The 14,705-nt window shown below is 48.8% G+C and overlaps 1 protein-coding gene across 5 annotated transcripts in view; it reads right to left on the bottom strand.

The window, feature by feature from the left end:
- Positions 1–2,017: 2,017 nt before the first annotated feature.
- The window catches only part of XPO6 (exportin 6), a 104,315-nt gene continuing 91,627 nt past the window's right edge, over positions 2,018–14,705 (bottom strand). For 3 of the 5 annotated variants that reach the window (XM_072753603.1, XM_026011066.2, XM_026011067.2), the window contains 7 exons: positions 10,492–10,647; positions 9,349–9,463; positions 9,003–9,174; positions 7,388–7,549; positions 5,096–5,194; positions 4,687–4,917; positions 2,018–2,726 (listed from right to left, as the gene is read on the bottom strand). In XM_072753603.1, coding sequence (XP_072609704.1) covers positions 2,625–2,726; positions 4,687–4,917; positions 5,096–5,194; positions 7,388–7,549; positions 9,003–9,174; positions 9,349–9,463; positions 10,492–10,647 — 1,037 coding nt within the window. In that variant the 3' untranslated portion in view covers positions 2,018–2,624. The remainder of the gene's footprint in view (positions 2,727–4,686; positions 4,918–5,095; positions 5,195–7,387; positions 7,550–9,002; positions 9,175–9,348; positions 9,464–10,491; positions 10,648–14,705) is intronic. The other 2 variants (XM_026011069.2, XM_072753604.1) reach the window with 1 other exon arrangement.

Raw genomic sequence — 14,705 nt, 5'->3', positions numbered from 1 at the left:
AAGTGGAGGAAAACGTTGGAAGTTGGAAAGCATTTCATCAGACCCCTTCCCAGAGCCAGTGGCTATGCCTCGGGTGGATGTCACTGACGGAAACCAGAGGAAAAGCAGGGTATGGACTTTTATTTATTTTTAAAAGATTTTATTTATTCATGAGAGACAAAGAGAGAGAGAGAGAAAGAGAGAGACAGGGAGGGAGAGAGAGAGAGAGAGAGGCACAGACACAGGCAGAGGGAGAAGCAGGCTCCGTGCAGGGAGCCGGACGTGGGACTCTATCCCGAGTCTCCAGGATCACGCCCTGGGCTGAAGGTGGCGCTAAACCGCTAAGCCACCCAGGCTGCCTGGGTACGGACTTTTACAGCAGCCTCCCCGCACTCAAAGGTGGCAGGTGGCAGGGCAAGCAGCTCATTGCTGTCCATCTCCTGCCTCTCCCCATCATGTCCCTCAGAACACAGAGTCTTTGGGTTTGTCAAGGGCCTGTTCTTGCCAGGCCCTAAGGTGGGTGGGCACTGCAGACAAGAGGGATCAAGTCAGAGGACTAGGGAAGCAGCCCCTTTCTGCAGGTCAACCACCCTCTGCTTGCCCACCTCCAGGGACTAGGAGCTCACAACCCACACAGGCTAGGCCCACCTTACTCCGCTGCAGCCTTTCCCCTACCACCCTAAATCCTATCTCAAGTTCTGTCCAAGGGTGCAGCTCTTGGGCGACAGATTCTATCCTCTCACCCCTTCCATCTGTGGGCATTCAAAAAGCCTTTTCACCTGCTCAGGCATAGACCACACTCAGGCCTTTCCGACAGGCAGGTGAGGTAGTATTTATAACCAAGGAATAATTGGATGTTAATTCCTTTCTGCAGAAGAGTGACTGGAGTTTCAGTTTCTTCCTCTGCAAACTCTCAAGTGGGGCTAGCTGCAGCTGAGAGGCTATGACTGACATGCACGCACGGCCCAGGCTCCCCTGCCCCCTTAGCCCCCACAGTGATTCTTATAAGGGCCTCAGAAGCCATCAGCCCCCAACTCCCTTCCTCCCCAATTCTACCACCAACCAGTGGCCATCCTCACTTCAGGCGAGCAAGCCTCTTCCTGCCAGGTGTGGGATTCCACATTATAATCTAGCCTTGTCCAGGGGTGCCTGGCTGGCTCTACTGAGCCAAGGGACTGCAAAACAACATGAGCCTAATTCTACAAAGAAAAAAAGGGAAAGGAAAAAGCAAAACCATATATATTTGTATATATTTGGAAAAGAAAATTCACCAAAATATTAACAGTGGCTCTGAGCAGGATTAGAGGACTAATCTCTAGGTAGTGTGTGACTCTTGATCTCAGCGTTATATTCGAGCCCCACACTGGGTGTAGAGATTACTTTAAAAAAAAAAAAAAAAAAAGTCTTTAGGAAAAAGAATCTAGCCGAGTCCTATCAGTCTGGTCACTGGTCCTTAAGGCAGGAAGGAGCCGCTGATACATCACCCCAAAAACTTCAGAAGCACCACTTCCACACACAAATGGCTGACAAGGCCCAGCTCTCAGACACACCAGTGAGCCCTGAGCATCACCCACCACCACCCCTCGCCCACCTCCAGCCTCCCTCCTCAAACCCTCCTCTCAGATAAGCCACCTGCTTATCAGACCTCCACCCTGCTGCTGACCTCAAGAGAGACTTTGGCCCACTGACAGGCAATAACCCGGCTGAGTCTCTTGGCAAGGATCCATTCCCTAGGGGGAGGAAGAGTGTGAGCCCACGCCTGATGAGCACCTGGGCTCCACACCCATTCCCACCACAGGTGAACTGTAAGGGCAAGTCCCTACCATCAGACTCTGAGAAAAAGGGGCCCTATGTCTTCCCGTAGCTTTAATGGAGAGGCCGTCTAGGAGACCCTGCCCCAGCCGGCCCTCCTCTGCTGTGCTCTCCCAGGGCACGGCCACAGGCCTCATCCCTTACTGCCCAGCTCCCCACCAGGATGGCCCCTCCACCTACATACTGGCCCCAAGAGGCTGAGGGGAAACATGCTCCCTGACCAGTGTTTATATAACAACAACATAAGCATTTTATTTTTTCATTAAGCTTCTTAGTTCCTTAGTATCACAATGGAATGATGAGAAAACAAGAACAAAAAAAACCCATGAGTCTGCAAATCTCTGACGAAGAGCAGAGACTTCAAGGCAATCGGAGGGGAGGGCAGGAGAGGCTTGACAGAAGTGCCAAAACAGTTCCAGCATCAAGTCTCTCCGGGCCGGCTGGGCCGGGGATGGGGGTGGAATGGTGAGAAGGTGGCACTGTCATGAGCGGTCCTTGGCGTTTCTGCCTCATGGCTGACGTCCGAGGGAGTGGCGCAGACCAGCCCACAGAATTCCCTGGGGCCTCCCTGGAACCTGGCCACATGACCCTCTGCTTGCTCCCGTTGCCCTGGGCACTCCAACCAGTGCTAAGGTGCACCCTGAAGCCAGCTCGGCTGGGTGGGCAGCAGGAGAGGAGCGTGGAGAGGGACAGGGGGGCAGGCAGCACTGTTCAGGGTGCAAGAATCCAAGGAGCGGCCGAGGCCTGTCTGGGAGCCGTTTGTGGCAGAGGGCAGAGGTGATGCGGGTGGCAGCAGCAGGAGTTCGAGTCCCTTGGCGGCAAGCAGGCTGTGCCTAGAGCTTCACGGTGCCGGGGGGCAGGCTGTCATTGCAGAGTCTGTAGTAACGCAGGTCGTTGACCAGCCTGTGCACGTTCTGGGTGAATGAGGGCAGGTCCTGGAAGGCAGGGGCACAGCTGCAACCCAGCCCCATCTAACACCCCAAATCATCCCACCCCCACCCCACCCCAGCTCTTTCCATCCCAGGGTGGGCCTCAGAGGTCTGCAAATGTTTTATTAAACTCAAAATTTCTACTCATTCATGCACCATGTGTCAGCCAAGGCCCTATAGGAGCAAAAGAACAATAGTTAACACTCCCCTAGTGCTCACCATGTACCAGGCTCTGCCACAAGGGATCCAGATACTAAGTCACTCAAACTTCGCCACAAGCCTGAGATATAGATTTCATTAGTACTCCCATTTGAAGGATGAAGAAAGTGAAGCACAGAGATATTCCAAAACTTGCCCCAGATTCCACAGAAAGAAGGGAAGGGGGTCCAGACTAGACTCTCTCGTGAACATGGGTACATCTGCCAATGTACACCTCTCCTTTGCCACAGCTAGCCAAGCGGCGTCCACAGACTCCTCCTCCCTATCCAGGGCTCTAGGCAGGTCCTATCAATCAAGAGAGACACCCCAATAGGAGCCCACAGGCCACAGACACCAGTGGAGAGGATCCCTTGCAGCTAGAACCCCAAACTCTACCATGATCCAGCAAGACTGATGAATGAAGGCACAGATTCCTTTACTTACTTCATCCTTCAGAAAACAAACCAAAGGGGTGTCTTTTAGATCAGTGGCTCACAAATGCCAAATTCAAATTTCCTGAGTGGAACACAAGAGCACGTTTCTGTATATTTAATAAGCCCCTCCAGGTGCACTGACATATAACTAGATTTAGAAGCCACTACTTTAAGTCAAGAATTGACTGATAAGAATATCATTAGAAACGGAGGGTTAAATATGAGGATTTGGCCTCAAGGAACAGGAAGGAAACTACCCAAGTGGCTGAAGTGAACTTCCAGAAGCTTAGGAGAAGACAAGATAGATCCCAAGGGAAAAAAAAAAAAAGATTTCAAGACCAAGGAAAACAGGAACTGACTCTAAAAGGAAACTACCCTCACACATATCACAGATGTGATAAGCAAAAAGTGAGCAGACTTTGCTCCAGCAAGAGCAACGTGTAAATCGGCAGAGGGCAGTAGGCCTGTGGGCTGGCTACTCCAGCATGGGAGGCAAGGCAGGGACAGCACGAGGGCATGGAACAAGACTGCATTTTGCCACGCTGTCACGCAGTGAGGGATGAAACAGACTCATCCCATGAGAAGAGATCCAGAAAGAGCCTAGCAGGCAAATGCAGAGAACTAATGGTGGAGAGAGGAAGGAGGGCAGGTGAGAGCCCTGACAGGACACCCTGGGACAGGAGATGGCATGTGCACCAGCAACGATGGCTCCATATGCATCCAGCGCCTTCACTCCGGCCCCTACCTAAGGTGCTATACGGGACTACTGGAGGCGGGGGGGGGTGGGGGCGGCGGTGACGGGACTATCACAGCCCCCTTCCCACCTCCCCATGCTCCTTGGGCAGATAGCAAGGGGCACAAGGGTGAGTCCTGTGGGAGCTCATCCCAGGACCCAACAGCAGTCAGCCCATGTTGAACCAGAGGCCTGGGTAGAGCCCACAATTCCATCCCTAACCCTGGGCTCTCAGAAGATGTGATTCCTGAGCACCAGTCTTCTCAGCCTATCTGCAAATTCAGGCTACAACTGCTCAGGATACTTGAGGAAATGATGACTGGGCCCAGTGGGGGGGTGATGCTCGACAGGATGCAGTGAGCACAAAGAAGCAGAGGCCATCAGATGGACTGCTGGGGCCAGTGGCTGAGATGAAGAACACATGTGTTGCAGAAGCCCACACGGGGGGGCTTCCCACATCCAGCCACAGCCCCAAGTCCATCAGGAGCCATCAGCAGGTACAGACCACACAGGGAAGTGGCCTGCCCTTTCTCCACTGAGTGGGCACCAGGGTGAAAGCCCATGCTTGCCCTTCCCTTTAGCCTAGCCTCTCTCTCCTCACCCGATCCATCTTGAAATTTCGCCCCAGCACATTTTTCTGGTTGGCATCCACACCATCACAGCTGGTCAGAAACTCTGGGAGGAAGGCTGCAAAGAAGCCATCAAAGTCCACAGAGGCCATGTTGTAAATGGCGATGCCGATCTCCTCCTGCAGAAGGTCATGGGACTTGTGAACCAGGACCTGCAGCAGCACGTTCACAAACTGAAACAGCATGGCGGTCCGGAAGATCTTCTGCAGACAGAGAGGCTGGGGTGAGTGAGGGTATAAGGGCTCACTCTGCCCCCGGGGGCCTATCTATGCCCCAGCCCGCCTCCTGCCATGCATCCCAGCTGCTGCCCTAGAAGACTGGGACTCCACCCACCCCACTGACACCTCTGATGAAGGACCCTTTCTGAGAAGGGGTGCTAACCTTGTGGTACAGCTTCTGCTTGGTGTTGAGAGTTTCCAAGTAGAAGAGATTTTGTTTAAATAGGTGGATGTCAGGCTGAAGAAAGGACTGTCCAAAAGCCTAGGAAATAAGACCATTATGTGATGAGCAGCACTTAAACCATCTCAGACCCAGCCCTCCTGGGCCCCCACCCTCACTCCCCACCAAAAGAACCCACACCCCACAGGTGGTTCTTCATGCCCATGGCAGGACAAGGGTATCCACTGCCTTGATTCTACTGGTCAGATCTTGGAATATTCCTGTGTAGTCTTAGCTCTACAGTCCTCCCGCACTGGGCTTAACTCCACATACTAGTCTCACCTTAACCTTTTATAATAAACCTCCAGATCCCTTCATGGATTCCACTTTTGAAGCAAGAAGCTGGTCAAATGACTCTAGTCAAATCCTCAGCAATCCCAGCAGACTCCTGCTGCCTCCTCTCAAGCCAACCCCTCACCTCTGGAAGCCACACACCCTCTCCTTGGTGTCCCAACTTTTATAAACCACAAATCCTGGGAGGCTCCTTCAAACTGGATGCCTCTGCCTAGGGGCTAAGCAACAACAAATTTTTAAACTGCTTTGAGTTTCTGGACTATAAATGTTACAAGTTCTAGGGCAAAAAGTAATACCCTTCCTCTGCAAAAAAAAAAAAAAAAAAAGCCCAACAAGCTGCTGTCTGTCTGTCCTTTTGCGTCCAGGCCCCTGAGCTACGAGAAGAGTCTTGTAAGGCCTGATGCAGCAGGGAGATCTCCAATGATGCCCAATGGTTTTATTTACTAATTTGGGTTTACTGAAGTATGACACTGAGTAAAAAAAAAAAAAACTCACCCTTCTGGGGTTCACCCTTGTGCAATTCTGACCAACCCACAGTCATCTAACCACCATGACAAACAAGACACACAACACTTCCGTCTCTCCAAAAAGTTCTCTCATGTCCCCATCACAGTCTCCTTCCCCTACCCCAAGGGAACTACTGCTCATTCTGTCCCTCTGGTGCTGTCTTTTTCGAAAGTTACATGATGGAGTGGAAATCATATGGTCTGGGGCCTTCTGGATCTGGCTTCTCACCCAGGATAACATATTTGGAAGCATCTATGATGGTCTTGGTATAAGAACATGTTCCTTTTTACTGTTAAGTAGCAGTCCATTACATGCATGTGTCTCAGCTGATGGCTATATGGATTATTTCCAGATTTTGGCAATTATGAAAAAAGCCACTATAAACACCTACAGACACATGGCATGAATACATTTTCATTTATCTTAAGCAAAATGCTTAGAAAGTGGGATTCTTGATCAGGTAGTGACTACATGCTCAACTTGATAAGAAACTGACACTATGAAGCTGTTTTCCAAAATGGCTTTCACAATCCTGAGTAGGGGGCCAGGCATCCGTATGCCCCAGAAGGCTTAAAAAACAAGGTTGAGGTGGGGGGAGGAGGAAAGCACGCGAATATTCCACACCCAAAGCCACATTGGAGACAGCAGGGCAGCAGGAGGCCAGAGGTAGGGCTTGTGTTTATCCAGATTAGAATCTCTGCACAGGGAGCTCAAGGGAAGAAGGGGAGAATCTCTCTGGTTACCCCAAAAAGAAAATCTTGCAGTGACAAAAAAAAAAAAAAAAAAAGAAAAACGTTCTACTTCGACCTGGGCTTAGAATAAAAAGCTATACGATGAAGTGTGGAATGAGGACAGCAACCAAGCAGCAGCCACTAGGCAGCCCGGCCATCCCCAGCAAGGGGGGGGTACCCTGGTCTCCTACAGCAGGGTCCAGTCAGCCCCCAAGACAGCCTGCTCATAGGACAGTGTTTCCCCAGTATAGTACCAGCCAGAATGATCTTTACAAAATGCAGATCCCTGGGCCCCTCCCCAAGGGACTTCACTTAGCTTCCAGTTAAGTGGGCCCCAATGTACTACAGGTAGTCCCCTCACACTTGGGAAACACCCACTACAAGGCACATGGACAGGTATTTATCCAGCACCCGCAGGCGCCAGCTGCTGGGTGGAAACTAAGTCCACCCTCACACTAAAACCCATGAAATAGGCAGCATTCTCTCCACTTTACAGATGAAGAGACAGAGGCTCCAAGAACTTAACTAACTTCCCAAGTACTAAGTGGTAGCACTAAGCTCTGATCAGACACTACATGGCTTCCTCATATGCCAGGGAAGCAAACCAAGGGATAGACAGCCAAAGGACCCAGGTGGTGTCCAGAATGAGGCCTCTCCATCCTGGGATTGCGTGGCAGCCTCACCAGTTCTGCCTGCACGTTACCTGCATGATGGCACTGAACTGAGGCTCATTCTCCATCTGCTCCTCAGCGATCCCCCTCTGGACACTGGCCAGGACAGTGGACTTGAAGAAGTACCTCCAGTTGTGATGGAGCGTCCGGAAAAGGAGCTCAAACAGCTCAGCCTTCACATCAGGGGAGGGGCGCTGCGGAGACACACAGACCCTCAAACCTTCCCTTCCTGCGGCTCAGGGGGCCACTCACAGCCTTGGCTCAGAGCAACAAAGAGGCCTAAGTGATGCCTGGTTAATAGCACACAGAGTGTCAGCGTCCCACCCTCACTCTTGTCCAGTCAAGTTCCCCTCGGGCCAGCAGTTCAAACCAGGCCAACTTCCCCAGAGACACACTGGAGTCAGTTCCAAGGGGCCCTTTATTTTATATTTTTTTTCCTGAAATGTTTTATTTTTAAGTAACCTACACTCAAAGTGGGGCTCAACCTCAAACCCTGAGATCACCACAAGTAGCACACTCTACCAACTGAGCCAGCCAGGCGCCCCCAGGGGCCTCTTTTCTGTCGGAAGCACTCAGTCCTCTCAGCTGGGGAAAGAGGCTACCAAATGGCAGAACAAGTAGGAATGTGGGTTTCCTATTTAGAAAGCAGCTGCTGTGACCTGCCACATCTTCTTGGTCGTGCTGTTCCTTTTCCCAGGATAAAAACTGCTGTCCCAGCTAACCTGCTGATCTTATGCAAAACAAGTAAAAAGTCTTAAAAGCAGTTCTGCCCTCTGTGGAACAGGAGTTCAAGGAGCACCTACAAGCCACAGAAAGCCACACTAGAGGATCTCCAGGGGGAGGCGGCGTGTGGGGCTAAGTACTCTGGGCCCATCTCCCCAGCCACTGGTAGCAAGATTCTAAGAGGAGGGGTGAAGGGGAAGATAGACTCAGCAATATTTTCTAATTGAACCAAAAATCTCCAAGTCACTGAGGGGCATGCCAGGTCACAATATTCCAGATGTCTCTGCAGAATTCAAAACTGTAAGGTCCGGATATATTTAATTCAGCCTTGATTAAAATTAAAATGGGACCAGAGGGCACGAGCTCCCATGGTAGGAATCCTTACAGGACCCAAGTGTGTTTAATGATGCAAAGCAACTGACTTATTTAAGCCTTAGTTGGGGCACTTAAAAAGGTTAGTTCTTATTTAACTATGACATAAAATGCAATTAAATCCACACTTATTCTGAATCTTGTCATGCTGAATGTCTGTTTTCAAAGGAGGAAGAGCATTCCTTTAACAACAGAACCTTTGCATGGTTCCAAGAACTAGCCTAATATCCTTGAGATCAGTGAAATGTTCTTACTAGGATAATACATTTGTTATAATGTTTGCTAGAGAAAACCACATATTCACTTAAAGTTATTGCCAACCAACCTGGTAGCAATTAACCTGCTATGCTTTCACTAGACTAGTTCAGATTCACACAACCAATATAAACAGACTGGACCAAGCTAAAGGCATTCTTTCTTGGAAAAAAATTATTTTACAAGAAAAGTAACTAACAAATTAGCTTTAAAATGCAATGCATTTTCTTCACGATTTCATTCTGTCCCCAGGGGCACACAGGAGGCAGCACAGGGTACCGGCCCAGACTCTCGTACCTCGGCAATGATGGGATACACCTGCTCCATGCACAGGGAGATGATGCTGGGGAGAAAAGGCTTGAACACCTGGCCAGGCTCCTGGACCACCACCTGCAGGATCTTCAGGAACTTCTCCACCACCCGGCAGCCAGTACTGCCTTCATGGAGGATACTCTCAGCCAACTGCTCTCTACAGACAAGGGGAAGCACACGGTAGCCAAGGGAATGTTTCTCAGGGGCCAGCACAGAAACCAACACTTGAGGCAAGTGAAGAAAAGGAACAGAAAGTCCCAGGCTCTGTAGCCGGGCCCCACTACTTCTCCCTTGGGAATCTGGAAGCCAAGGACAGTAGATCTGCAGTTACCTGGTAAACATGTTGAGGAAAGTCTGTATGATTTGCTCCGTGAAAGGCACACCCATCTGTACTCTAAGGCCTCGAAACAGGGTGAGGAAGAAGCTCAGCATCTCATCGGTCACATCTACATAAAGGCATAAAGCAAACAGTCAGAGACACATGCATAGATATCAACAGAAGCCCTCCTTTTACAAGCTACACCACCATCTCTCCCAAAGACTTCCTGCTGGAAGAAGCTTCCCCAACACCACTGAAGTCCATGATGGAAAGTGGGAAACAACTAGGGACATGCCAAAAAAACCAGTCTGCCGTCATGAACCTCTGGTTGACAACGGCTCACTAGAGAAGTGAAGGTCACTAGGAAGCCTCCTTCACCACTCGGCATCCACCAGCACTGAATTCTCAATGTAGATAGATCATTTTTGTGCTCACTCTGATGGAGCCATTCAACTGGGCCAACACCTGAGTGCTCTTGCCATTTCTCTCTGACCACTAATCCTCGCACTCGGGTCAGGGGTTAAGTGGCTAAAAGTGGATAATGAGGGTGTATTCAGGCTGCATGGCCCTAGTCCATTAAAGGGATTAATTGCAGAAAATACTGGTTACATTTAGTCTGGTTCCACTTGCAGATCTAAACAATCATCTTGTACAGTACATTTTGGCTCTAATCTCACAAACTCTGCTTACAAGAGGCAATCAGGGAGTGCGTGCTGACTGACAAACCCCACCATCTCCCTTTTGAGAGCCAGGCCATGTGCAGTCACTGTGCCACAGCACCTCACTGGTGACACTGACAGAGGGAGAGAGGGATCCATGTCAGCAAAACCCACCTTGCCATCTAAGGAAATAAGCAGCACTCATGGGAAAAAGTTTTTTCTTCTCCTGTACAATGACCCCATCACCTCATCCTTTCATATTCCACTCTGGGAGAAGGCAAAGACTCAGAAGTGAACACTATGCAAAATGCCCTAAATTGACTCTGGGCCACATGACACAGGTGCAAGGTCCAGGTAAGGGCTGCCCCTAAGCATCCCTGCCCTCTACCATCAGCATCAAGGCCCGCACTGCCCATGCCATGCATTCTGCAGAACCAAGCAGTCATTCTGGGACTTGCCGGCACCAGCCACCAGGGGGCTTGCCGCCAGCTCCTACCTGACTGATGGATAAAAGCTGGAAAGAGGGCCAGGGAGACCTGCACGGATTCCTGCAGCGACTGGTAGCATATCTGCCGGGACTTGGTGGACTCTCCGGAGATATTCTCCACGATGTCCTCTAAGACGCTAAGTGTCTGGTGGATAATCACTTTTGCTGCAAATTGAGATTCAGTGCACGTTACAACTTGTCTGAGGATAAAGCAGGGTAAGGGAACACACGGGGAGGGAGGACATTTGCACAGGTATTCAGAGGACAGTTGCAGAAGTCTTGCTAAAGGAACACTGTCTCTCTTGATTGAGTTATCCATCTCTCTCTCTTTCTCCATACAACCTTTTTTCTCTCTTTTTGCCCTTTTACTGTCAGGACTCCAGTTGCCTGCCCACTCAGTTTTTTGCCTCTCTTCTGCCTCTATCCACCAGAAACCAGTCCACAGAGAGGGAAAGGTAAAGTGCAGCCTCTGGTTAGGGGACGAGTGAGAAACTCAAAAGGCAACTACCCCAGGCAAGAATGGACACACGCAGATCAAGCACGCCTTCAGCTCCAGATATACCTCTGGTATATCTGGATCTCCTGAAATCCACACCAGCACCTGCCAGCACATGTGCTGCTGCTGTCCTCAGGAACAGACCATCTGATCAATTCTTGCCCACTGTGCTTGTGGCCTGACAATACATACAATTATCATATGATATTGTGTTATTAACCACAAATACTTCTAAGGAGACCCTGATGTGAATGCTCACGTGATTCCTCCACAGAGAAAGCAGAGGCAGTGGCCAGCAAACTGGCAGGAGCTAAGAGGACACAGCAAGGGCCCAGACCAGAGGAGCCTGGAGAAGAACTACAGATGAGCACTAAATGGCTCTAGAACCGGGCAAGCCCCTTGTCAGGACACTGGGGATAGCCAACAGCCCCACCTTTGCAGGGTTGCTGTGAGGATGATAGACAAGGTTGAGAATGTTTCAGCAAAGTACCTGGCATATCAGAAGGTTCGGTACAGGGAAGCTGTCCTTCCCCAGCACTGGTGGAGTTGGCTCTCACCCTTACACACAGAGTTGCCTCCCCATGGCTCAGGGAGCTTGGCAGACTCAGCCCTGGTGGAGCTCTGGAGGCTGAACCAGGACAAGGCTGAGAGCTGGCCTCCACCTGGCTATGTTCCCTGGGCCCCCACGCTCACCAGCCTCTCTGGAGACTGAAGCAGCTTCCAGGGAAGGGTACGGCAGAAAGAATCGATGTCTGGCAGTGGATGCAACCAGGATTGACTCCTAACTCCACTAGATTCTAAGTCTCAGTTTCTCATCTGAAAGTGTGGATAGATAGATAAAACCACCTCACTCAAAGGACTGAGTGTAATTGAAAATAACAACTCACGACACTCTTGGTCTTCTAAAGGCTGGTCATGCAGATGAGGCATGTGAGCCAAAGGCACACACATCATACTGAAGGAGCCACTGACACACCACTACTCCAAGCACAGGGACTTAACCAAACCAGGAAACTGTACTTCGGTTAGATGTTTCCCCAAGAATACACAAGGCACAGGAGAAGTAGTTTAGGGGGAAAAGCTAACAGAGTCAAGAGACCAAAATCTGACCTCTGATGTGTAAGGAAATTGAAACAAGAACCAAAGTACATTCACAGAAATGTACAAGGGGAAACTAAAAGCACCATTAAATATGTAATAATAGGAGAATAGGTATATAAAATGTGGTACTTCCACAGGATAGGATGTTACCAGACCATTAAAAACAATTCTTTCAAGAACAAAGGGGCAATGTGGTAAAGAATCAGGATCTGGAGCCATTCAGATGCAAGGCTGATTCCTGACCCCATTCCTTCTCTCTGATCCTAAGCAACCTACACCTGTGAGCTGGGGGCGGGGGTGGTGCAGACACGTGCAGACACACACACACACACACACACACACACACACACACACACACACACACACGGGAAGGGCACTTTACAATGGAGAAACTGGCAGGCCCTGCTTCCAGCAGGTGACCACACTGAGCAGGCCAAAAATGGGGCACATGGAAGCGATGCAACAGAAAGGACACAACACTGCCCAAGTGGTATTCCTGCCCAAACTGCTGGAAACAGACAGTCAGAAGAGCTTACAGAACATTTTACAAGAATGTGGGTTTGGACTCTTCAAAAATGTCAAGATTACATAAAACACAAACCAGGAATGCTTTTCTGTATTAAAAGACTGGAAGGATGGGACAACCAACTAGAATACATGATCCCTGACTATATCTTGGATTTTTAAGAAGCAAAAAGGCCACTTTGGTAACACCTGGGAAAAATCTGAATGTGGTCTATATGTAAAATGACATTATCATTTACAAGGCTGCACAGCCTGGTTATATTCATGGTGTTTGGGTTATATAAGAGAGTATCATGTTTCAAAAGTCAAGGTTAAGAATTCAGGGATAAAGTGTCAATGTAAGCAGCTTACTCTATTTATATGGCTCTGTTAAAAAAGAAAAGTGTGGGGGTGGGCAAGAAGACAAGTGTGGCAAAATATTAAGTGGTAAATCCTTGAGTGAGAGAGACAGTTGTTCCTTTGCTTAGTCTTTCAAGTATTGTGTAGGTATCAAAATTTTTCAGCATACTAAGCTGCAATGGGAAAAGCTTTCCAGGCCTTCATGTTATCACTCATAGAAGAGGAGAAGACAAATTTCATTGGGCTGCAGGGAAGGCTGAATGAAGGAACGTGTAGAAAGTTCTCAGCCTAGCACTCAGCACACAGTGAACATGCCACAGATGTTAACTCTGCTGTTAAGTATGTTCCCTGTGGAAATCACTGGTTCTATTCAGCAGACAGCTCCAGCACACAGTGGCATGCACTCTGCAGGGAAGCCGTGGCCATATACTCGTATGTTCTGGCCAATGAAATGTGAGCAGAAATAGAGAGGCCAGGTGTCACCTGCAGACCAGCTTCTGGAGCACTACTGCAACATCCCCCACGCCCCAACCTCAGTGTAAGCGCAAACTGTACAGCAGCCTCAGCAGCCTGGGGCCTCAAGTGACCAGAATAACAAGCAGGACATTCCCAACTCCCTTGATCCCAGCTGGACATGTAGTAGGAGCAAGAAATACCTCTTGTTCCTGGATTAAGCCACTAAGATTTTGGCATTATTTACCACGTAGCTTACACTGACTGATAATAAGTACATGTAAGATAAAGGGAGAAAAGACACTAGCTGTACATAACCCCTAGGAAAACCACTTCACCTTACCCTAGTTTCCTCAGGAATTAAATCAGGATATCAACAGTAACTAACTCAAGGCTGATCTGGGAATTAAATTACTGAACACAAAACACTGAGATCCAGGACCCGACAAACACTAGACCGTGAAGGGTGGTGCTGGCACAGCCAGACATGAGGTGATGAGACCACCCAAGCAGGTGCCCAGTGCATAGGGCACCCTCACTAACTCTTCTTTTTTTCTTTTTTAAGATATTATTTATTTACTTGAGAGAGAGCAGAGCAAGAGAGAGAGCAAGAGAGAGAGTGAGCACAAGAGGTGGGGAGGGGCAGAGGGAGAGGGAGAAGCAGACTGAGCAGGGAGCCCAACGCAGAGCTTGATCCCAGGACGCAGAGCTTGATCCCAGGACCTGAGATCATGACTTGAGCCAAAGGCAGACCCTTAACAGACCCAGGTGCCCCTAACTCTGCCACTCTTAAGCACCCACAGAACTAGAGAAGATAGTGAAACAGAGAAAAAGGAAGACAAGATTGCTAAAATGGTTACTTTCTAAAATACTGAAATGGGAGATTTAAGAGATTTTTTTCCATTCTTTACAGTTCCTAATATTTTTGTAAAATGAGCACTTGTTAATGTTCCTGATTATAAAAATAATGTTCTTAGAAAGTATGTTGAGTACTTATTGCTATTTCTAACATTTCACAAAGCGTTTTTGTTGATTCTATAAATGATGTCATCCAACATTCCAGTATTTTCTTAGTGTGAAAATATTGTATTTTTAAAATATTTCTACAAAATTTGTACTTTCTGGAAGATTTTTCAGAGAAATCTGATGCCTTCTATTTGAACTAGGTTTTCTTGATTCATCTTTTTCCTCCCTTTTGAATATAAACAATCAAATTTGAAGTGCCATTTATGAAGATACCAACTTCTTTCAAAGCCTCTGAAACACATGCATTTAGAGAAAGGTTAAAAATAGTTTCAAAAGACAGTAC

The sequence above is a fragment of the Vulpes vulpes genome, chromosome 3, assembly GCF_048418805.1.
Source record: "Vulpes vulpes isolate BD-2025 chromosome 3, VulVul3, whole genome shotgun sequence".
Taxonomy (NCBI): domain Eukaryota; kingdom Metazoa; phylum Chordata; class Mammalia; order Carnivora; family Canidae; genus Vulpes; species Vulpes vulpes.
Note: the sequence above shows the minus strand (reverse complement) of the source record. Positions and strands in the feature narration are given on the sequence as shown.